Consider the following 24,870-nt stretch of genomic DNA (forward strand, 5'->3'; position numbering starts at 1 on the left):
GCTTCTGAAATTGTAGGCCTCTATCAAAGTTGGCCTCTTTCTCCTTCTCCTCACCTAGATAGGTTTATCTGTACCCCAAGTTAAGTGTACATTAAGGTGGAAGTTCTACAGATGTTCTGGTTATTCATTTTAGCTAGTTAACTGTTCTTCGATAGAGTAACTTTTTCTTTACAGAGCAGTGGCGACGTTATCCTGCTTTCCACTCCACTCCCTTCATTGCTAGATTTTATAAGCCTTGTTTCAACACTTGTACAAATGTACAGTATACAGATGTACATCTGTACACAGGTACAGATTTGGGCACAGGTACAGTTATTCACACATTATGTCAAACACAAGTACAGCAGGACATTTCCTGTCTGAATCATGCATTTGAGAGACCTATACACAGGTTCACTTTCAAAATGAATGCAGGTATAGTCATTCACACAAGAACATGGATGAGTGTACAGAATGTAGTTGAATAACATAATGTCTGAAGCTAGAATTGGATCCCTGCATAGCAAAAAGGAGCAATCACTGGCATTGCTACAGCTGTCTTTTTCCTTACTTCCGCTGAGAAATGTGAGAGAGGAGAAAGGTTATTTGTGCCGGACAAGTTGGAGAAGAAGGCTAGATTGGAATGGCTGAGAGGAACTGTGTTTCCTTTGGCTTTCATTATGGCTCAGCTCAGGGCCATAATGTTTCCCAATCTGTGGTACTCCAGATGCTGTTAAACTACAACTTCCATCATTCCCAGCCACCATAAATTATAGCTGAGGATGATGGGAATCGTAGTTCAGTAACATCTGGAGTACCTGGATTGGCTGATCTGGTCTCAAGAGCTCCCAGAATCCTCTGCAAAAGGAAGCAGGAAGTAAAATCAGTTGCCATGCTGATTTTTCTGGCCTGTTTGGTTTTTTCCTGACAGGAGTCTTGTGATTAGATTTTTTTTTTCTTTTAGCCCCTGTATGGTAGGTTTCCTCAGCTATGAAGATACAATTTCCAGTGCTCCCCAGCCCCATGGGGAAAGCAGCCCTGACTTAGAGGGAAAGAGAGCCATTAACACCAGTGTGAAACCAGTTGTGATAAGTACTTTGGGTCATTGATCTTAAGCTACTAGTTTGTGGCTTGGCCTAAAGTGGGCCATACTATGGCACCAAAATATGGGGACGGGATCAGCTTATTCCTTTTTCTATGTAAACCACTATGAGAACTTTTTTTTTTGGAGAAGCAGTATATAAATATCCTTATTACTACTCTAAAATATTTGCCTTTTTGAAAAGAAAAGAAGGAAGATTCCAGTGAGGGCGGGGATTATGTCTACACTACAAATCGATACCACATCTATACTAGTTCAACTGTTATGCTCATCCACCTAAATCTTGGGAACGATAGTTTGATAGGGCTGCTAAGAATTCTCTTTTGGAGATCTGTAGCACAGACCTACAGTTCCCAGAATTCTCTAGCAAAAAAGCCCGTTAAGCCTCTATGTTTGCAGTGCCGATGTACCCTGAGAAAGACAGAGGCTTTCTCAGGGTACAGAGACAGAGAAATTTGGAAGGAGAAAGAGGGACACAGCCGTTTACAATTAAAACGAAGTCATGTGTTGCAGGTCAAGTTAGGGCCCCCAAATCTGATAAAGTTGAAAAATATTGGTGTAGATAACCTTTTGATTAATCCAGGGGTTGCCAACCTTGAGTCCCCAAATTTTGGCCTACAACTCCTATCATCCCCACCATGTTGTGGAGAGTTGCAGTCCAACAACTTCTGGGGATCTCTGGATTGGGAATATCTGGATTAATCCATTGTGACCTGTGAGGCTGCAAACTACCCTGATTCAAACAACTATATGGATAAATAAATTCTTAACTACTTCAAGGGAACTTGCTTTCACAAAAGACAAATAGGAAGATGAAACATAATGAGTCTGGTTGGAAAAGTCACAAACGAATATTGTGAACTCTGTTAGCAGATTCCGCCCTCTTCTGAGTTGTTTGTGGAATTGGTTTTCAGTTTTTCAAACATTGCCTTTATTGATGATTTCATAGGACCTACTGGGACTACTTGAAAAATCCCATCATGACTTTGGGTTTTTGTTTTGTTTTGTTTTTGCTTCTTCCATGTGTTCACTTGTTTGGAAAAAGAATGGAAAGAGAATTTCTTATCATAATCTAATAAATTGCCAATGGTCAATAAAGTAAGTAATGAGGGTTCAAAACCATCAGGAGAAAGAGAGACTTCTAATAATTAAATTATGTCTTGTTCTGAACTTGGGCCTCTCTGAAATGATTGAAAAACAGCTTTCAATCAAATAAGGAGACGGAAGAAGATAAAATGGAAACAAGAGGTGGCAACAGAGTGGAAATATGCTCCTGATAAATTGGAATTGGCTGGGAAATGAAAAACAGATAATTGGTCCATCTACTCATATGGTCTTCGGGCTCACTAGGATTTCAGGCAGGGCTTTCTGGTGTGCTCCAAGAACTGGCAATTTGCCATTTCCTGTGTAGTGTGAGCCCACCCACAATCTCATGTTATTGCCCATAAGGATCTTTTCACACCAAATGGTTGACATGGAGCAGGGAGGTATGGAACTTTGTCCAGAAGGAACATTTCAATGTTCTGAGTTCAGCCCATTTGATAAATATTGCCCATACCTAGCCCAGTACCGGCCCAATCCTAATGCTGGATTAGCCCACCAGTGTGGAGAAACCCAAGCAAGCATACAGGAAGTGTGCAAAGGTCAGCAAGAGGAGGAGAGGTGAATCCAACCAGCACTGGTGTTGGAATATGCTTCCGGGCCAGGGGCTCTCAATCTCGTGGCCTCAGATGTTGTTGGACTACATAGGAAGCTGCCTTATACTGAGTCAGGCCACTGGTCCATCTAGCTCAGTATTGTCTACCCTGACTAGCAGTAACTCTCCACATTTTCAGGCAAGAATCTTTCCCAGTCCTACTTAGATATGCCAGGGATTGAAACTGGGAACTTCTGCATGCAAAGCAGATGCTGTACCTTTGAGTTATGGCTGCATCTCCACAATGGTCTTTGGGATCTTTGGCCATTGTGGCTGGGAATGTTAGGAGTTGTAGTCTAACAACATCTGGAGACCCAGCTGCCTGTTCTTGGCAGTTTTCACATGTGAACATTCCTCAATGTGATGACTTGCATCTATGTGAACAAAGCAACCTTGCAGGGTGAGATTGAAGGTTGATTTAGTCCAGCATCCTATTTCTCAGGGTGACCAACCAGACACTTCCAAGAAACCCAAAACCAGGACATGAAGGCAAGAGCTCAGTACCGTTGTTCTCCCCCAGTGACTGGTCTTTACAGGTAAACTGCTGCTGAATCTGGAAGTTCCAGTTAGCCATCAAGGCAGAAACCTGCTGATAGACCACTCCTTTGCTGCTTACTCTGTGGTTCTCATTCTTGTGTAAAGGGGCCATAAAAGAAAGGAAACACACACACTTTGCATGCAGAAAGTCATAAGTTCAATTTTGGCCTCTTAAATTGAAACAGGGATTCCCCAGCTTGGGTCCCCAGATATTAGACTACAACACCCATCATCCCCAGCCACAATGACCTGTGGTTGAGGATGACTGGTGTTGTAGTGCAACATCTGGGGATACACACTTGGAAACTCCTGAGTTTAAAGAATCTCAGAGTACACACAAATATATTAAGATGCCTCTTTGTCTTATGGAGGCTATTATTAGACCACCGTTGAAGAAAACGACACTGGATCCCTCAGAGTTAGCTAATTATAGATCTGTTTCTAATCTTCCATGGTTAGGCAAGGTGGTTGAGCGGGTGGTGGCCTCTCAGCTCCAGGCAGTTTTGGATGATGCAGATTATCTAGACCAGTGATTCTCAAACTTGGGTCCTCAGGTGTTATTGGACTTCAACTCCCATAATCCTCAAGCAAAGGCCACTGAGGCTGGGGATTATGGGAGTTGAAGTCCAATAACACCTGAGGACCCAAGTTTGAGAATCCCTGATCTAGACTCATTTCAAAGTGGCTTTCATGTGGGCTATGGGGTTGAAACTGCCTTGATCGGCCTGATGGATGATCTCAAACTGACAGAGGGAGTGTGACTCTGCTGATCCTTTTGGATCTCTCTGCAGTTTTCAGTACTATCAACCATGTTATCCTTCTGGACTGCCTGAGGGAGGTGGGATTGGGTGGCACTGTTTTCCAGTAGTTCCATTAATACCTCTCTGGCAGCTTCCAGATGGTGTCGCTTGGATATTGTTCTGCTTAGCGACAAATGAGGTGTGGAGTTCCACAAGGCTCCATAATGTCTCCAATGTGCTTTAACATCTACGTGAAACCACTGGGAAAGATCATCAGGAGGTTTGGTGCTGGGTGTCATCAATATGCTGTTGACACCCAGATCTACTTCTCCATGCCAACCACATCAGGAAATGGCATATCTTTGCCAAATGCCTGCCTGGAGGCAGTAATGGGCTGGATGAGGGATAACAAACTGAAGTTGAATCCAAATAAGACAGAGGTACTGACTTTGCGGGGACAGGACCTGAGAGATGGTTTAGATCTGCCTGTTCTGGATGGGGTTACACTCCCCCTTGAAGATCAGGTACATAGCTTGGGAGTGCTCTTGGACCCAAAGCCTGGTTTCTCAGGTTGAGGCAGTGGCCAGGAGCACTTTTTATCAGCTTTGGCTGATACGTCAGCTATGTCAATTTCTAGAGGCAAATGACCTTAAAACAGTGGTACATATGCTGTTTAACCTCCAGACTTGACTGCTGTAATGCGCACTACGTGGGGCTGCCTTTGTACATAATCCAGAAACTACAATTGGTACAGAATGCGGTAGCCAGATTGGTCTATGGGACAACACGAAGGGACCACATAACACCAGTTTTGAAAGAACTGCACTGGCTGCTGATATTTTTCCAGGTGAAATACAAAGTACTGGTTCTTACCTATAAAGCCCTTAACAGCTTGGTTCCAGGCTATGTAGGAGAGCACCTCCTTTGTCATAAGCCCGGCCGCCTGTTAGGATCTTCTGGAGAGGTCTGGTTATGGATGCCACCGGCCCATTTGGTGGCAACCCATGACCAGGTTTTCTCTGTGGCTGCCCCAGGGCTTTGGAATATACTCCCTGCTGAAATAAGAGCATCTCCTTCTCTTTGTTTTCAGGAAGAACCTCAAGGCTCTCCTGTTTCCACAGGCTTTTAATTAGAATTAATTTTAATAATTAAAAAATCTTATTTTAATATCTATTTTATTATATTGTTTTTATTGTCATGTATTTTAATTTGTAACTTGTAAATTTTAAATTTTGTACACCGCCTAGAGATGTACATATGACGTGGTATAGAAATATCATAAATAAACTAAATAAAACATCTAATCAGCTAATTAGCAATGAGGCCTCTTATCACCCCTGGCCACAGCAGTCAAATGTCATGTAGGGGTACCAAGTTCCAGGACTGGCCTAAAGCCTCTGTTTTTGGCTGGGGATGCTGGGAGTTGTAGCCCAACATCTGGGAACCCGAGGTTTGAAATCTCTGTCCTAGATGGACCAATGGTCTGGCTCTGTACAAAACAGCTTCATATGAGCTATGTTGCCACACACACACGGAGAGCTCCTGTGCCCCCCCCCCCCAGCTTCTTAACTGCTTAAAGAACAAAAGGTCCTTCTGGATTAGAAGAAGGGCCCCTTATTGTCCAGCATCCTATTAATAACTGTCACTGGTGAGATGGCTCAGGGAAGTCCATAAGTAGGACATGAAATCACTATCCTTTCACAGTTTCCCAGCACCTAGTATTCGGAAGGTATAGAGCACCTAGTATTCGGAAGGTATAGAGCTTTTCAACATGGAAGTACCGTCCAACTATCGTGGTTAATAGCCATGGCAAACAGATCTATCCCCTTTTAAATCCCTCTTTGCCAGTGAATTAGCTCCACTTAAAAGCACCAGCTGACATCCAGACATGTGCTTGAGCAATGAATAAAATTGCACTCATGCAAGATGGTGCCGCTATGCAAAGTCATAGGAACATAGGAAGCTGCTGTATACTGAGTCAGACCATTGGTCTATCTTGCTCAGTATTATCTACACAGACTAGCAGCAGCTTCTCCAAGGTTGCAGGCAGGAATCTCTCTCAGTCCTATCTGGAAATGCCAAGGAGGGAACTTGAAACCTTCTGCTCTTTCCAGAGCGGCTCCATCCCCTGCGGGGAATATCTTACAGAGCACACACATCAAGTCTCCCATTCCAATGCAACCATGGTGGACCCTGCTTAGCTAGGGGGACAAGTCATGCTTGCTACCACAAGACCGGCTCTCCTCTCCCATCCCCAGTCACGGGGATGCTCGAAACTGATCTTGCACAAAAGCTCCCTGCAAAACATATGGGGTGTGCCAAGGGTTGGGCATTCCCCTGCGTAAATGCAAACATGTTTATGCATGTGCCCCTTTAATTTCCTGACTCTGGCAACAAAATGTCACAACCTGGTGTGTGTTTTTTTGGAGCCAAGTTCACACATTCTGCTATAAGTTCTCAAATGTTTTGTGTTGTGAACCATCTCTTAGACCAGTGATTCCCAGCCTGAGCACCACTGGAAGAGGAGTGCAGCATTGATCTACTTGGGCAGTGACATCATCATGAGGGAATCCCCAACACAACCCCTCTTACAGCTGAACTGTGGGGAAATCCTGGAAGCATCTCTATTGGTGGGAAAACACAATCCTATTCCTGGGCCCTGGCTAGCAAGGGTTTTTGGTCAGTCATTATTTGGACATCAACATCATTTTGAGCCATGGAAAGGAGCGGGGATAGTAGCCCAGTTCATATGTCACGAGTAACCATGGTTAAAGTCTGGTTTCACATACTGTCCCCAAACCTTGAGAGCACACTTCTGCCTGCATGAGCCTCCCGGAAATCCCACTTCCAAGACAGGTCAGAAAGAAATCAAGATCAGCCACTTCAGATGTGACGTGAGCTTCCCAGAAATTCTACTTCCAATAAAGGCTAGGAATAAACCAAGATTGGTCATTTCAAACATCACAACGAATCTTGATTTATTTGTAACCTAAACTGGAAATAGAATTTGAGGGAGGCTTGTGTGATACCCAAACCAACCAACTGTGTTTTTTTCTGACCAACTTGCTTGAAATAAACCTAGATAAGTAAGCCACTTCGAACCTTGGGTTCATTAGGTTTATTTTGAGCAAACCATTTAGAGCAAACCAAACTTGGTTGGTTCAGATGTCACAGCATTTTTGGTTTTTCCCTAACCTAAATTGGAGGTAGAATTCTTCGGAGGTTCTCTCAGGCAGAGGAAGAGAGTGTGCACTTTCAAGGTTCTGGACATAGTGCAGAGTCAGGCTTTAAACTGTGAAGATAAGAACAGCCTGCTGGATCAGTCCCAAGGCCTGTCTAGTCCAGCATCTTGTTTCACACTAAATGCCTCTGGGAAGCCCACCAGTGGCCCACTGGATGCCTCTGGGAAGGCTTTCTCCTGCTGTTGCTCGCTTGCAACTGGTTATTCGGATGCATTCTGCCTCTGAGTCTGGAGGTAGCCTCTAGTCATTGACTAGTAGCCAGGATAGACCTGTTCTCTATAAATTTGTCTGAGCCCCTTTTAAGGCCACCCAAGCTGGTGGCCATCACCACATCCCATGGTAGGGCCTCCAGATCTGGAACTACATCATCCCCTTCCACAATGATCTTTGGTCATTGTGGTTGGGGATGATGGGATGGGAGTCATAGTCCAAATATATCTGTGGACTTAAGGCTGCTAATCCCTGCTTTAGAATGTTTATTTATTGCTTTTCAAGGGGGGGTGGGTAATCAAAGCAGAGAGAGAGAGAGAGAGAGAGAGAGAGAGAGAGAGAGAGAGAGAGAATGATTACTTGCTCCTGGGAGGCGAGCTATGCTGTTTTGATTAGGGACAGCAGCTCTTCTCCTGCTAAATATAAGAGATTCACCACTCGAAAAGATGCCTCCTTGCTCAATAGAAGGGAGAACTGATTCCCTGTCACCAAAGGGATCACAATCTAAAAGGAACATGAGGAAGACACCACCAAGAACCACAGGAGAGTGACTTCAATTACCCTCACAGACTGGCCAAATTCATGCATGGGTATTGACAGGCCAAATTTTTAGACATGCTAAATGACTGTGCCTCAGAACAGTTAGTTGTGGAACCAACCAGAGAGAAGGTGACCTTGGACTTAATCCTGAGTGGTGCCCAGGACCTGTTGCGAGATGTCAGAGTTGCAGAACCATTGAGGAACAGTGACCATAATGTGACCCAATTCAGCTTATATGCGAGTGGAGCATTGTCAAGGAAGTCTAACATAGATCCGTTGGACTTCAGAAGAGCAAACTTCTAAAAAATGAGGGGACTGGGGGAAAAGAAGCTGAAAGAGAAAGTCAGGAAGGTCAAATCACTCCAGAAAGCATGGAACTAATTTAAAACCACAATCATAGAAGCTCAGTTGGAATGTGTACCAAAAAGGAGGAAAGGTACCACCAAGTTCAGGAGGACGCCAGCATGGCTAACAAGTAGAGTCAGGGAAGCTCTAAAAGGGAAGAAGAACTTCAGGAAAAGAAAGTCATACCCAAATGTGGAAAACAGAAACTCTGGCAAAAGAAATGCAGGGAGACAATAAGGGATGCAAAAAGAGAGTTTGAGGAGCACATAGCTAGGAGTGTAAAGAGGAATAACAAAAACTTATTTAAATATATCAGAAGCACAAAACCTGTCAGGGAGACAGTTGGGCCCTTAGATGATGAGGGCATGAAAGGGATTATTAGGGAGGATAAGGAGATTGCAGAGAAGCCGAATGAGTTCTTTGCATCTGTCTTCACAGTGGAGGATACTGACCATATACCCATTCAGGAACTGAGCTTCTTAGGCTAGGAGGCCAAAGAAGTGTGCCAATTTGAGGTGAGGAGAGAGGATGTTCTGAACTGTCAGAAAAAACTAAAAATTAACAAATCAACAGGGCCCAAGAGTTCTGAAGGAACTCACATGTGAAATTGCTGATCTCCTAGCAAAACTATGTAACGTGTCCCTACAATCAGGCTCTGTACCAGAGGACTGGAAAGTAGCCAATGCTTTTCTATTTCCGGTTCTCAAAAAGGGATTGCGGGATGTGGGAAATTACAGGCCGTTTAGCTTCTGTGCCGAGTAAATTGATGGAAAGCATACTTAAGGACAAAATTATTAAACATATAGAAGAACAGGCCTTGCTGAAGGAGAACCAGCATGGCTTCTTCAAGGGCAAGTCTTGCCTCACTAACCTTTTGGAGTTCTTTGGGAGTGTCAACAGGCATGTGGATAAAGGTGATCTGGCTGAGATAGTATACTTGGACTTCTAAAAGGCTTTTGACAAAGTTCCTCATCAAAAACTCTTGAGTAAACTTAGCAATCATGGGATAAGGGGACAGGTTTATGTGTAGATTGGTAACTGGTTGAAGGACAGAAAACAGAAGGTAGGCATAAATGGGCAGTTCTCTAAACAGAGGGAAGTAAGAAGTGGGGTACCTCTGGGATCTGAACTTGGACCAGTGCTTTTAACTTGTTCATAAATGATCTAGAAATGGGGGTAAGCAGTGAAGTGGCAACATTTGCAGATGATACTAAACTATTTAGGGTAGTAAAATCCAAAACAGATTGTGAGCAGTTCCAACAGGATCTCTCCAAACTGAGGGAGTGGGTGACAAAATGGAAAAATGTGATTCAGTGTAAGCAAGTGTCAAGTGATGCAGATTGGAGCAAAAAAACCCAATATGGGATCACATATTCACATATACACTGATGGGATCTGAGCTGTCAGTGACTGACCAGGAGAGATGTCTTGGGATCATGGTGGACAGCTCATTGAAACTGTTGGCAGTGCACGGTAGCTGTGAAAAAAGCAAATTCCATGCTAGAGATCAATAAGAAGGGGAATGAAAATAAAAATACTCATATTATAACGCCCTTATACAAATTTATGGTGTGGCCACTTCTGGAGTACTCATACAGTTCTGGTCACCATATCTTAAGAAGGACACTGCAGAACTGGAAAAGGTACAGAAGTGGGCGATCAAGAGGATCAGGGGCCTGGAGCACCTTCTTTATGAGGCAAGGCTACAACATCTGGGGCTTTTTAGTTTGGAAAAGAGGTGACTATGGGGAGACATGATTGAGGTGTATAAAATTATGCATGGAGTAGAGAGTGGACAGAGAGAAATTTTTCTCCCTCTCTCACACTAGAACCCGGGATCAGGAACCGAAGAGCAGGAAATTTAGAACCGACAAAAAAAAGAGAACTTTTTCAAGTACTTTTTCACAATTCATAGAGGACAGGTCTATCAATGGCTACAAGTCTGGTGGCTATAGGCCACTTCCAGCCTCAGAGGCAGGATGCCTCTAAATACCAGTTGCAGTGGAGCAACAGCAGGATAGAAGGCATGTCCTCACTTCTTGCCTGTGGGCTTCTCAGAGGCATCTGGTGGGCCACTGTGTGAAACAGGATACTGGACCAGATGCGCCTTGGGCCTGATCCAGCAGGGCTGTTCTTATATTCTTTTAGTATGCTGGGTTGAATAGGGATAGTTGTTCTCCTCCTGCTAAACGTAAGACAGCCACCACTTTCAAAGGTGCTTCTTTGCCCAGTTACCAGGGCTAATTCCCAAACTCTGTGCCATAAGAGGGCCTGAAGATGGTTTCCTGTCCCCAAAGGGGCTCACAGATTAAAAATAAACCCAAAGGAGCCACTAGCAACAGCCACTGAAAAGACGCTTTTCTGAGCAGAATAGGGACAGTTGCTCTCCCCTTCCTAAATAAGAGAGAGCCACTACAGTACTTTTAAAGATGCCTTTGCCCAGTTATCAGGGTATGTATGTACATGTGTGCACAAAAATCTAAAAACATGCATTTTTCTTCAGGAATATTGCCTGTTCCTATGCAGAAGCAATCAGCTGATTGATTAAAAGACAATTACATGACTCAGATTTCTTTAATTGGGTGACAGTCCTAGAAAATATATATGTATTTTTGTCTCCAATTTTAATATCCAGAAAAAACAAAAACAAACAAAAAAACAAAACACACCCTTTTGATGTCCCTGGCATCCAAAATTTGGGAAACACTGCCATCTTGTGTTTTGCTTTGTCCCTCACAAAAGGTGACTTAGGACTTTTCCAGGCATGAATTTATTGTGGTGTTTTTTTAAGCTTCCACAGTCGGTTGTCGCACACAGTCCACATGCTTGCATTGTCTTCTGTAGATTCTTGTGCCTCCTCATAGCCACGCTCTGGCCACACTCTGACCACAGTTCTTCTGCTATTTTCACAGCACCAGCTGCTGGCCAAGGCGTACGAATCCACACACATGAAAGCCAGTGTGGTGTAGTGGCTGGAGTAGGACTGGCGGGACCCAAGTTCAAATCCCCATTCAGCCATGAAACTCATTGGGTGACTGGGCCAGTCACTTACCTCTTAGCCTAACATACCTCACAAGGTTGTTGTGAGGATAAACATAACCATGTTTCACCATTCAGCGAGACTGATGTGCAAATAAATAAATACCCTTTATTACAACTTAAAGTAATAATAAAGTAATGCAAAGGGACAGATTTGCAAGTGCTGGCCAGCAGATGGCGCTGTAAAAATAGCAGGAGGGCCATGGTTAGAGTGTGGCCCAAGTGCTGAAATCCGCTAGGAGGGAGCACAAGAATCTACAGAAGGTGATGAAAAGGACTGGACTGTGCGTGAGGTCCCATAACTACTGCAGAGGCTTTAAAAAGTCTGCAATATACTTCACTCCTTGAATTTATGTTTTTAAAACAAACCATTCCCTTTAGTACAAGAGGTGACTCGGTTTCTCCTCTGGCTGATAGCAGGAAAGAAAGCAGTCAGAGAGTCTCTTCTTCGACAACACAGGAGAGGATATCGAAGCTCGTCCCATAGTCTGGGCCTTCATGTGGTTTCTCTTTCCGGTGGGTTCTCTCGTGTTTGAGAACGCCGGTCCTGTTACTGAAGCGCTTCCCACAATCGGAGCACTGATACGGCTTCTCTCCAGTGTGGACCCGTTCATGCTTAATGAGGACTGACCTGTTGCTGAAGCTTTTTTCACAAACTGAGCATTTGTATGGCTTCTCCCCCGTATGAGTCCTCTTGTGCGCGATGAACGTCGAGTGGTGGGCGAAGCTCTTCCCACATGCCAGGCAGATGTAGGGTTTCTCCCCTGTATGGGTTCTCTGGTGCCCAAGGAGTTGAGACCTCTGGCAGAAGCTTTTCCCACAGTCAAAGCATTTGTGCGGCTTCTCACCTGTGTGGATCCTCTGATGCCTAATAAGGTCTGATCTCCGGCTGAAGCTTTTCCCACACTCAGAGCATATATGCAGTTTCTCTCCCATTTCCATTCTCTTGTGCTTAATCAAATCTGACCCAGGCCCAAAGTTCTCTCTGCTCTCAGCGTAGATTTCCAAGGTGGTTTCCCTAGGGATTTTTCGCCAGATTGCAGTTTCGTCCTGATTTGCACCAAAAATAAATCCACCTACCATCGACTCCGAGTTCATTTCTTGAGGTATCTCTGCTCCTTGCTGATTTCCAGAGAGTCGTTTCAGCGCCTGGCACTGGCAGAGTTTCTTCTGTCTTTCCAGGAGCATCCCAGGTCGTTCTGTGGACTCAGGATTTTCCAAATGTGAAATCTTTTCAGCATCTCCCACCTGCACATCATTTGCTGGGGGGATGGGGGGGGGGAGGACAAATTCCAAGATAAAGTGTTTGTTTTAACTCAGGCTGTCACCCAGTTCAAGAAATCTTAGTCACTTAAGCCTGATTCAAACATTATGCTGTGTGAGTGTACAGATGTCTGCACACTCGTACATGTGTTTGTGTGAATGACTATGTTCATTTTAAAAGTGAACAAGAAACAGTAAGATCCCCACCATACTATGCATAAACCATGCGATAAAGAGCGTGCAACAACTTGGTCCCGTATAATTTTATAATCAAAGATATTCTCAACTTAAGATAAAACAAAAGATAACAATTAGAAATCACATAGATGAAACTGAATATATTACATTGGAGAAGTGATGAAGTCCATTGTGTGGAGAGTAATGTGGTCTGTTACAAACAAATCTACAAATCCACAACGGTGACACGGTGACCTCTGCTTCAATGTTAGTCTTTGTCAAGTGGAAAATATTCTTAGAAAAGTGACAACACTGGTCCAAATGCTCCAAATTCAATAATGTGTACAGCCACCTCGGTTACCTCTAGAAGATTCACTAAGAGAACAACATTATTGTAACACAAGTGATTTTAGGCCCGTTAAATAACGGGCGCTAGTAAGCGCTCCGGTCCCCCTCCCTCCGCCGCCAGCCTCCATGCCGCGGCCGGTCTCCCCGGCCAGGCAAGGGCCCCAAAGTCTCCCCCCGGCCCGGCTTCGGCGGCGCTGCCAGGCCTCGGCGGCAGCTCCACCACCACCTCGGCCAGCTTCCCCCGCCGCCTCTTCCCCCCGCCTGGCTTCGGCGGCGCGGCCAGGCTTCGGCCATGGCTCCACCGCCACCTTGGCCGCGCCGCGTTCTCGGCCGCTGGGTCCGGGGCCATGTGGGGCAGGGAGCCGCCGCCACCAGCAGCACCACCATCCCGGGGTGGCAGCGGCAGGGGGCTCCGGGCCTGAGTCGGCAGCAGCGGCGGTGTCCGGGCCGAGGCGAGGCGGCAGCGCTCTCGGGTTGTTCCCCGCATGGCAGCTGGGGAGGCACGTCACTGAGCGGCCCGCAGGAGCTGGGGAGCTGGCGGCGTCGGGCATGGCATCGGGCGTCAGCTACTCGCCGCCCTAGTGGGTGAGCCTCCTGCACCGCCTGCCCCACTTCAGCCTGCACTGGGAGGCCGTGGCCGACGACTTCCGACCCGAGGAGTCCCAGTACCAGCAGGTGAGGCTCGCTGGCTCGCTTGCAGGCTGGGGGGCTTCTCCAGGAGGTGCGCGCGCCCCCTGCGCTCTCCATCTCTCCGGCTGCATTTCTCTCTCTCCCACCCCGACAATCTCCCCCGCCGCCTCTTCCCCGGCTTCGCGGCGGCCACTTCTGGCCTTTCCGTGGCCGGGCAAGCCACTGCGCAACATGGCCGCCTGGTGTCGGCGGTCGTGTCTCCCTTGGACTGTTCTGGGCCTGCGCTTCGCGCAGGCCCAGAAGAACCCATGGAGACATGGCCACAGATCCCCAATGTTCAAAAGGCACGGACACTCACTTAGCTCTTTATTATAGAGGATTCCAATAAGGTACAATGTTACAATAACTTGGTTAGTGAATTTTCTAGAAGTAACAGAGGTGTTTGTATACATTATAGAATTTGGTTCACCGTTATGGATGTGTAGCCTTGTTTGTAACAGATTACATTACATTACTCTCCACACAGTAGATTTCATCATTTCTCCAATGCAATATATTTAGTTCCATCTATATGCTTTCAAATTGTTATCTTTTGTTTTATCTTAGAGTGAGAATAACTTTGATTCTAAAATTATATTGGACCAAGTTGTTGCATGCTTTTTATAGTATGCTTTGTGCATAATTGTAATTGTTTTGTTTTAATGTAAACCACCCTGAGCCATTTTTGGAAGGGCGGTATAGAAATCGAATTAATTAATATGGTGAGGATCTTATTGTTTCTTGTTTGCTTGATTTAAGAGATCCCAGTACGCAGTATTTATCTTTCATTTAAAAAGTGAACCTGGCTTTTCAAATACAGGCGCCTGGCCCTTCAAATGCATGGTACTGATAGAAAGTGTACTTCTGTACCTGCGTTCAGCATAACATGTGAATGACTGTGTACAGATCTATACCTGGGTACACTGTCAATGTTCCCTCTAATAGGGATTCCCAGATGTTGTTGACTACAACTCCCAGAATCCTCAAGCAAAGCTATTGCAGCTGGGGGATTCTGGAAGTCAACAACTTCCCTGTTAGAGGGAACACAGTAAACACCAGTTGTACGAGTGTTGAACATAATGTGTGAATGGGGCTTTAGTCACATGAATTTTAATCAACTAATCCGGGGGTTTCAACCTTTTTAAACAAGTGTACCCTTTCTGACTCAAAGCCTTAGTTCAGGTATGCCATATAAGCAGCCAAGAATCGTGACCCCCAGAAGTAAATTTTGCCAAAGTTGCTGAGAAATAAAACACAAGTGAGGTGAATCTGCCCTGGAATCAGGCAGCTGTCCCTCCCCAACTCCTAACTCCATACTGTGGCTTCTTTCCTCTTCCTGCCCTCGAGAGTCTCCTGGCCAGGGCTCTACTGCCCAGCCCTGACCTGGCCCCACTCCTTCTCCTCTCCATGTTACTGGCTGGCCTCCATGCTGAGGCTCAGCCTGGGCAGACTGTTCCACTTCTGAACAGCCGTTGTGGTTAGGAGATTCTGATTTCTAGCCTAAATCTGCTTCCTTGCCATTTCAACCTATCTATCTATATAATTATCCTGGGTGTGCCTTTCGAACGTGCATCCCGGCAGCCCAGCTGATTGGCTGGGCTGCGGAGGCGCCTGATTGGCTAAGGCGCACCCAGGAGAATTGACTGGCTGGGCAGATGCGAGGCGGTGGCTGGTGGGCCCGGCCAGGCCGCTGGCGGCCGCCGCACTTGGCCCGCTGGCGGCGGCAGCTGCACTCGGCCCCGCAGGAGACGGGGGGGTGGAGAGAGAGAGGGGTAGCCGGCCCCAAAGAGCGAACAGATGCTCTGTGCGGGGTTGGCTTGTTGGTTCTAATCCTGCCCTCTGGAGCAACAGAGAACCAGTCTACTCCTCCTTCTATGTGAAGCCCTTCAGATATTTGACGATGGCAATCAAATGATCTCTTAGTCTTCTCTTCCAGTTCCTCTTAGGACTTGATTTCTAGACCCCACACCATCTTTGTTGCTCTCCTCTGAATTCCAGTTCCAGTTTATCAATGTCATTCTTAAAATGTAGGGCTCAGAATTAGACACAGTCCTCCAGTATTCCCAGTGAGTTCTGACCAGTGCAGAACAGAATGGAACAATTAGAATGTAACAATCTTGTGAACTGGACATTACGCTTCTGTTCATTCAGCCTAAAACTGCAGTAGCGTATATTGCATACCAATGTGTTTCGAGCAAATTAAATAGCTCTAGATGGAGGGAATCTACTGTAATTTCTTACAAAATGAATTGCTCCAAAATGAAACAATAACTGATTGCTTATAACCCTCCCTAGCATGGCCTCTTCCGCCAACCCCACCCAACATGAGAACCATAGGGGAATACTACCAGATCTATCAGAAATCTCTCCACAAACATCAAGGCACCCAAGAAATCCAGGGAAGTCTTACTTAGCAAGCCAACATCCCCACAAACTTCTAGCATGGGCTCTGATGGCCTCCGCTCTGTCGTGTGGGAATTTGGAGCTAACTCTGCAGATGGGTCCAGCACCTGAAACAGCAAAGGATCTTAGTCAGGTCAAGAAAAAACGGGCAAGGAAGGAGACTACTAGAGATAACGATTTCCAGTGTTAGTCGGTTCCAGCAAAAACAAAGAGTCTTGGGCAGGGCTTGACAAATTCCAGATGCCAGGAAGTCTCGAAATTTAACCGGGGCGCTTAGACCAGCTATTCAGAGGTAGAGTTATTTAATAAAATCTTGATTTGTCCCAGGCAGACCAGTTTCTGTTCTAAGGATGTTACTTGTAAAAGGGATAAAATGCAGCCCATCTATCTCCCCACTCCACAATGTCCGTCACTGAGTCTTGGTAATTTTGTCAAGTGTCCATTTTCTGGCTCTTACATTTCTGGATTGGAAAATGTGTCAAGACCTGTTCTTAGGGTATCTGAAAGACTAATACATATGAACCCTGCTTGATAAGAACCATCCTTCTGAAAACAAACCTAGATATCTTAGTGGCAGGTCAGTTATGCCTGCGTGCTTGGAGGCTTCATTCGTGTGTGTGTGTTGTGTGTGTGTGTGTATGGTGTAGGGGTGATGAAGGACCATTCACAAGTGTCTTGTACTTACTGACAGACAGGTCCTCCTCCATGAATTTATGGGAGCCCTTTAAAAAAAAAGTAATCTATGCTAGTGACCACCACCACACTGGGGCAGTGATTCCATAAGTTCATCATGCGTTGTGTGAAGCAGTACTGGCCGATATCCAGAATAACACTGCGCTTGCACAAATATGTTAGGCAAATGCAAGGATATAGCTGGTTACACTACTGTGGGAGCTTGCATTCCAGACTAGTGTTGCACTAGCACAGACTTCCTTGCACAACAAGGTGCGCAACCCGTGGTGTGCTTCCTGCTGAGAAACCGCTTCCTCCGTCCTTTAACACTGCAAGGAATGTTTGTGCATGGGCACACCTTTGGGATTTGCACAGTGATAATCTGAATGTTGGCCACTTTCTTTTGTCTGTCCTGAATCTACTGCCAATTAATTGCACTGGGTGATCTTAAGGTCTCGTGTGATGAGGGAAAGCCAGCATAGCATAGTGGTTAGAGTGTTGGACTAGGACTGGGAAGACCCGAGTTCGAATCCCCCTTCAACCATGAAACTCACTGGGTGACTCTGGGCCAGTCATGTATCTCTCAGCCTACCTACCTCACAGGGTTGTTGTGAGGATAAAAATAACCATGTCCACCACTCTGAGCTCCTCGGAGGAAGGGCGGAATATAAGTGTAGGAAGAAAAAAAACATCTTTGGCCACTCTCTTGTAACATGACAAGTGTGTGTGTGTGTGGGGGGGCATCGTATTTCCGTGGCTTCCTAAACCCTCCCTCCAGCCAGCAGCATCAGGATAAATTGTGTGCAAAAACAGTGCAAAAGTAAGACTGTTCTCCTGAATACTCCTTACTGCAGGAGTTATCTAACTTGGGTTCCTGGGTGTTTTTGGACCACAACTACCATCATGCAGAAGGTCCCAGGTTCAATCCCTGGCATCTCCAGGTAGGGCTAAAAAAGATTTCCTATATGAAACCTTGGAGAAGTCGCTGCCAGTCAGTACAAATAATACTGAGCTAGATGGATCAATGATCTGACTTGTTATAAGGCTGCTTCCTATGATCACCAGCCAGAATGGCCAAGGGTCATTGTGGCTGGGGATCATGGGATCTGTAGTCCAACAACATCTGGGGACCCAAATATGAGAATCCCCACCTTACTGAAATACCAAAGAGTGTTTCCTCTTAGCTTTGTGAAAACTGACTCTATCAGATCACTGACTACAGGAATAATTCACTGGAATTATTCAGAGAGGTAGGATTGAAATTCTTCTTGAATTTCCTCTTTACTTTATTTTTCTGTGAAAAAATTTCTATTTCTAAATTTCTTTCCACATAAATCTTTGAATTTGGTTCAGTATGACATTTAAATCACATTAAGTGTATTTACTGACCCCTGCAGCCCGCAACCAAATATTTTTTGAACTACTTGGCTACCCAAAAAGCTTTAATGTGGTGGGGTGTTCTTATTAAATATTATTAAAAATATGGGCCAAATAACATGCCAAATCAGATGACAATTTATGTAGGGCATCTGGAAAATTTGCACAGTAACGTTTTCTGAGGAAAAACATTATGCAATATCTATGCAAAAAAAAATTGCATATGGAAATTCCCCTCAGAAACTTTGCCTTTTTTTTTCTGGAAAAGCCCCATCTCTGGAATTAATTATGTCTGTCACCTGCTTTTCTGGTCTCTCTGGCTGCCTCAACTGGAAATCCTCAGCCAGGGCCACCGCCTGGGTGCATGTCTCTGGGCCCCGTTCCCTAACCCAGCTCTGCATTCCCCGAGGTAGGATGGTCAGGAACTGCTCCAAGATCACCAGCTCCAAGATCTGCTCCTTGGTGTGTCTCTCCGGCTTCAGCCACTGATGACAGAGCTTCCAGAGTTGGTAACAAACCTCTTGGGGCCCCTCAGCCTCCTGGTAGCGGAACTCCCTGAAACGTTGGCATTGCCTCTCTGCAGTGGCAGGAACTTTGCCAAAGTTTTCTTCTTTCACCTTCCTGTCTTCTTCTCCATCCTCCTCTGCTCCATGGAGGCCTTCCAACCGTTTCACTTCCTCCTCTTCTTGAATGGACTGGCCAGCATGGGCCTCTTCCTTGCTGGGGACTGGAAATATCTTTGTATCTCCCCACAATGTGGGCTCTGGCAGCCGTGGGTTGCCCCACTCTGAACGGGGACACTCCACCGCTCTCAGGAACTCCTGCCATTGGGCTTCCCAGCGCTGTGGCAAAACCTCCTCTGGTTCCTGCTTCACCTGAGGTGGTGTCATCCGCTGGATAAATTCCTGGATGCTCCCAGCTTGGACAACATGCGGAGATTTTCTGCTTGTCTCCAATTCTTCCCCTCCTTCAGGGAATGCTGGATCCTGCTCCTCCAGTTTGATCCCGGGAGAAAGCCCAGGTTCAGGTATAGCCTGTAACTCTGTGGCCATCACACTAAAATGAGTTCAGGTGTAACCCTGAGCTCTGTGGCCATCACACTAACATTGGTTCACTTCAGCTCAGGCCTATGGCCTACCACTCAGTTCACTTGTATATGTCTGGAGAATGAGCTGTCTCAATAGGTCCACCTCACAGCCTTACATTCCACAATGGCGCCATCCCATAATGATACTTCAACTTGCCAGCATTTCCAGACTGTCAGTCATTTTGTGGAAGCTTACCATACTGTTTACAGAGAAAGTCTTTGCCCTGGGGGTGTGGGTGGAGAGAGAGAGAGAGAGAGAGAGAGAGAGAGAGAGAGAGAGAGAGATGATCAAATGCCAAAGAAAATAAATAGGAATTAAGAAGAATATCATGAACTGCCATAGACTGAATCAAGCCATTAATTAATCATCATTACTCTGATGGGCAACACCCTGCTCTGGAGGGCAGAACTTACAGTTGAAACTAGACCCTATGGTTGAAATTATAAGGAAGCAGATTCAGGCGAGACATCTTGGAGGAAAGGCCTTTGTAGATTTCATTGGAACGTCACTTCCATTTAAGTGCAGTAAGACCACAGCCTGACTGAGCAAGTTCACCTGTTTTGAACGGCCTTGTCAGACTGTTGGTCCATGCAGGCCAGGATGTCTACTTGGCTCACAGTGGCTGCCCAGCAGGAGTCTTTCCCTGATCAGCTGCTGGAGCACCTTTCAATAGGAGATGCTAGGCATTAAAAATGCAATCTTCTACTTGCAATGCATGTAGTTTCCCAAGGAGCGGTTGACTGTACTCACGGGAAGAGAAGGCTCAGATGCAATTTTGCAAGTATGATATTCTACGTTTCCCTTGTCAGGGGCAAGAGAGAGAAAAGAATATTCTACATTTTCACTCCCTAAATGTTTCCCTCTCTTCTGTGAGTTTTTAGCTTTAAGAACATAAGAACAGCCCTGCTGGCTCAGGCCCAAGGCCCATCCAGTCCAGCATCCTGTTTCACACAGTGGTCCACCAGATACCTCTGAGAAATGCCTTTGCGTTTCTAAATAGCCTGCTCCATGTTGAAGGTGAACACATGAAGCTGCCTTCTGCTGAGTCAGACTCTTGGTTCGTCTAGCTGAGTAATGCCTACACTGGCTGGCAGCAGCTGTCCAGGGGGCAGATTTCCCAGCCCCTGGAGACTGATGCAGAGAGCATGCACTCTCTGCATGCTTAGCAGGCTCTACCACTGAGCTACGGATGCTCCTGATGAACATGTGATGCTGCCTTCTACTGAGTCAGCACCTTGATCCATCTGAGTACTGCCTACTCAGTGGCAGCAGCTCTTCAGGGTTTCAGGCAGTTGTTCTTCCCAGCTATACTTGGAGATGCCAGGGCCTGAGCCTAGAACATACTGTCTGCAAAGCAGGTACTCTACCAGTGAACTACAAATGGACATATGAAGCTGCCATCTGAGTCAGACCACTGGTCTAGCTAGTTCAGTATCGCCGGCTCTGACTGGCAGCAGCTCTCCAAGGTATCCAACAGAGGTCTTTCCTAGCCCTACCTGAAGATGCCAGGGATTGAACCTGCAAAGCAGGTGCTCCAACACTAAGCAAAGTTCCCATCCAAATGGTATTCCACTGGGATCAGCTACCCTGCCCTCCTTGACTCTGATGGAATTAAGTTAGGGAGGGTGCCGTGCTCCTCACCTTTTTCCTCACTTCCCTGCCACTCCTCCCTGCCCTGTGAGGTTTCCCCCTCCCTGTCACCAAAAAGCCCCTTGAAACTGACCTCCACTGGAGAGCTTCAGCAAAGACTCCGCAAGACTGCACCAAGCAGCTCTTACACACACGCCTGGGAAATTCAAAAGGCAGATGCTCTGAACAGAGAGGGAGGAGCAGGAAGGGAACTGCAATCATAGTTTCCCCCACCTTGCCCAAGGGCCTCTCTGGGAACCACTTTGCTGTCACTTTAACCCTTCCATCACAGGATTAGATATGCCTGCCACTTCTCATTTATCACATCCTTCCTCCATGAAGATTACCATGGAATGGTTTTTCCCTAGAGTTGCCAACTCTGACTGAAGCCGTTTTAAGGGATTCTCTCCTCACCACACACACACACACACACACACACACACACACACACACACACACTTCCCCCCCAATAATGTGGGTATTGTTCACAATACCCATCCATTAAAATCTCCAGGATTGTTTTCAAGAGTCACCTAAAGATTGATGCCAATTTCTAGAGACTCTCTAGGCTAATTCTTGAGAGTTGGAAACCCTACCTCCTCCCTCACCCGACCCGCACCCACACACCCCATTTCATCCTCATGCCAATCCTGTGAGGTAGGTTAGACTGAACTATCTTGACTGTCTAGGGTTGCCAACCCTTATAGGATTAATCTGGAGTCTCCAGAAAATGGCTGGATGACTTGTGAAAGCAATCCTGCAGAACTGAATGGCTCAATATCGTGAAAAATTGTATGTGTGTGTGTGTGTGTAAATCTCTAGGAATACCTTCAGTCAAGAGCTGGCAACCCTTTGCATATAGCAAGCTGTCTTCTACTGAGTCAGATTCTTAGTCCATCTAGCTCAGTATTATCGACTCAGTCTGGTAGCAGGTTTCAGGCAGAGCTCTTTCTCAGCCTTACCTGGAGATGGCAGAGATTGAATCCGGGACCTTCTGCATGCAAAGGAGATGCTGTACTACCGAACTATGGATATGCTTGATGTGAACAGATGAAGCTTTCTTTTACTGAGTTAGACCCTCGGTCTGTCAAGCTCAGAATTGTCTGCTTTCACTGGCAGTGACTCTACAAGGTTTCAGATGGGTATCTTCTACCTGGAGATACCAGGGATTGGACCGGGGGCCTTCTCCATGCAAAGCATGCACTCTGCCAATGCGCTCCGGATGAAAGCATGACATTGCTAGCTTTGTACTGAGTCAAACCCTTGGTCCATTTAGCTCAGGATAGTCTACTCTGATGGGCAGCAACCCTCCAGGATTTCAGGAAAGAGTCCTTCTTAGCCCTACCTGGAGATACCAGGTACTGAACCTGGGATCTTCTGCATGCAAAGCATAAGAAAAGCCCGGCTGGATCAGGCCCAAGGTCAATCTAGCCCAGCATCCTGTTTCCCACAGTGGCCTGCCAGATCTTCTAGTAAGCCCACAAGCAGGAGATGAAGGCAGTCCCCTTCTCCTGCTCTAGCTTCCTTGAAACTGGTATCCAGAGGCATACTGCAAGAAGCATAAAGCCGGTGTTCCATTGGTGAGCTTTGCAGCCCTTCTAGAAGGGATTTGAAATCAGGACCTAGGGACCATGGAAGTCTTCTAATCCAACCCTCTGCTCAGTGCAGGAAACTACTACACCATCTCTGAGAGATGGCTGTCCAGCCTCCATATGAAAACCTCACAGGAACATAGGAAGCTGCTACCTTCTACTGAGTCACACCATTGGTCCATCTAGCTCAGTATTGTCTACACTGACTGGCAGCAGCTTCTCCAAGGTTGTAGGCAGGAATCTCTCTCGGCCCTATCTTGGAGATGCCTGGGAAGGAACTTGGAACCTTGTATGCACTGCAAGCAAGCAAATGCTCTTCCCAGAGCAGCCCCATTCCCTAAGGGGAATCTCTTACAGTGCTCACATACATCTTCTCCCATTCAAAGGCAAACCAGGGTGGACCCTGCTTAGCAAAGGGGGCAATCCATGCTGGCCACCACAGGCCCAGCTCTCCTCTCCTCCAGTAAAGCAGAGCTTGCCAGAGTGCATGAGGCAGACAGTTCCAAGGTTGAACAGCTTTTACCGTTAGGAAAGTCTTCCTATTGCAGGGGCGTGGCTATAATTGCACGGGGAGGGAGCGAATGTCCCTGGGCTCCTGAGGGAGGGGGCCCACAAGCTGAGCTTCGCTCTCCCCACTTCTGCCTCTCTGGGTGGGGAGGGCAGGGGTCCGTCTTCATTTTTTGTCCCAAGAGGCAGACTAACCTGGCTATCCCTCTGTCCAAATGCCTAGCCTAAAGCTGCTTCCTTATAATCTCAAAAACAGCAGTGCCAAATGATGAGAAGTTTTCGTGTGTCTTGATGAAGTGGATTCTCGTCCGCACAGAGACTGCTGCAAGAGATCTGTTGATCCTTCCGGTTTCACAGGACTCTGCTGTTTTCCCTTTTCCCCTTTTTTTGAGGATGGTTCTGAAGAGTTAAAGCCATAGAGCGTGGATTCTTAGACAGGCCCCTTGAAGGGATCGGACTGTAAATAGTGCAAAGTCCCTTCCTGCTCTAGTTCCCTGATATAAGCTTGTGCAGTGCTTCTATTGTTGCATCCGACTTGGAAGCCTTTGCTGCCGGCGGGGGTGAGTTTAAAGGGGTTACAATGTAAAGAGTTAGCAGGCAGGCTGTTTTGCGTTCTCGAGGGAAAAGAGCAGGATTTGAGGGTGTGGAGGTGGAATCCTGGCAATGGGTTCGAGAAGAGCCCCTCCACTCGCGCGAGTATTTGAGGGGCACTGAACTATTCGTAGGTAGGGTTGCCAGCTCTGACTGAAGGTATTCCTGGAGACCTTTTGACCGTCCACACTCTTTGCGATATTTTTCACAATGTCAGGCCATTAAAAAGCTCCAGGAATGCTTTTCAGCTGATTCTTGGAAAGGCTGGGCAAACTCCCTGCTAGCTGGGCAAAGAGGCACCTTTTCAAGTTGTCGCTGACTAATATTAAGCAGGTGGAAAACAGCTGGCCATCCCATCCCAGCATCTTTCCAGTGGTTGTTTCTGGCATCTATCTTACGTTTCTTTTTCTACTGTGAGCTCTTCGGAGACAGAAAGGGAACCATCTTTTTCTTACTATACTTTTTTTTCTATGTAGACTACTTTGAGAGCTGCTTTGTTGAAATGTGATATATTCTTCATCATCATCATCATCATCATCATCATCATCTGGGACTGTTGGCAACCTTACTAACCACGTGTTCTTTAAATAGCTCTCTTTCCATGCTGCTCACAGTTACAGACACAAATGCTGCTATAGTGTTGATGAGCATTTCCATGGGGCTCACCAGCCACCCAATCATAGAAACGCCTGCCATCATTCTCTTACAACATTCTCTTCTTGAATACTGCTGTAACTGTGAACAGTGAGTGATGCACTGGAGTGGGGCTTCTGGGCCCGCTTTTGGCCCCATGCACAATTACAGCAGGGAGTGGGTGGGTTGTTATATCTGAATAGGACCTCAATAGGTAGGATATGAAGAGGTTACAATATGATTCTGATATCTAGTCACAAAATTTAGCTTCTCCAGATGCTGAATTTGGTTTACCTTAATGCAATAAGAATAATATATTTTAGTACAGTTTGCCAAAGGTTTGGTTCTGTAATTTCTCTGTCACTTAGACCTGTATTTGTGTCTTTTCCTCCCCTCTACAGAGAGGCATCACTCACACCAGTCTCCTACATTAAAAGTTTTTTAATCTAATCTAATCACTCCTGTGAAATCTTTTGGCAGATTTAGCCTGT

General features: G+C 46.1%; 2 protein-coding genes across 6 annotated transcripts in view; one reads left to right on the forward strand and one right to left on the reverse strand.

Annotated features, from left to right (window-relative positions):
- LOC128343930 (uncharacterized) overlaps positions 1-24,870 on the forward strand; it is a 44,064-nt gene that overhangs the window by 9,947 nt on the left and 9,247 nt on the right. The window contains exon 5 of the mRNA XM_053293362.1: positions 13,836-13,893. Within this exon, the coding sequence (XP_053149337.1) occupies positions 13,836-13,893 (58 nt within the window). The remainder of the gene's footprint in view (positions 1-13,835; positions 13,894-24,870) is intronic.
- Positions 10,947-23,542, reverse strand: LOC128342649 (zinc finger and SCAN domain-containing protein 23-like). Of its 5 annotated transcripts, none has more exons than XM_053290271.1 (4): positions 23,351-23,542; positions 18,639-19,650; positions 16,298-16,397; positions 10,947-12,692 (listed from the first exon to the last, which is right to left on the reverse strand). In XM_053290271.1, the coding sequence occupies exons 2-4, from the start codon at positions 19,389-19,391 to the stop codon at positions 11,863-11,865; spliced, it is 1,683 nt and encodes a 560-aa protein (XP_053146246.1). In that variant the 5' UTR covers positions 19,392-19,650; positions 23,351-23,542; the 3' UTR covers positions 10,947-11,862. The 5 variants fall into 5 exon arrangements, with proteins under 5 accessions (XP_053146246.1, XP_053146244.1, XP_053146245.1 ...); XM_053290269.1 differs by having other exon boundaries at positions 22,019-23,542; XM_053290270.1 differs by lacking the exon at positions 23,351-23,542 and adding an exon at positions 21,151-21,248.

Source organism: Hemicordylus capensis, chromosome 2, assembly GCF_027244095.1.
Source record: "Hemicordylus capensis ecotype Gifberg chromosome 2, rHemCap1.1.pri, whole genome shotgun sequence".
NCBI classification, from domain to species: Eukaryota; Metazoa; Chordata; class Lepidosauria; order Squamata; family Cordylidae; genus Hemicordylus; species Hemicordylus capensis.

Coding starts and splice junctions, on each gene's coding strand:
- LOC128342649 (XM_053290271.1), bottom strand. CDS start 19,391: ATGGCCACAGAGTTACAGGCTATACCTGAACCTGGGCTTTCTCCCGGG. Junction 16,398..18,638: donor CAGAGAGACCAGAAAAGCAG/GTGACAGACATA, acceptor TTGCTGTTTCAG/GTGCTGGACCCATCTGCAGA. Junction 12,693..16,297: donor TGGGGATGTTGGCTTGCTAA/GTAAGACTTCCC, acceptor CCATCCCCCCAG/CAAATGATGTGCAGGTGGGA.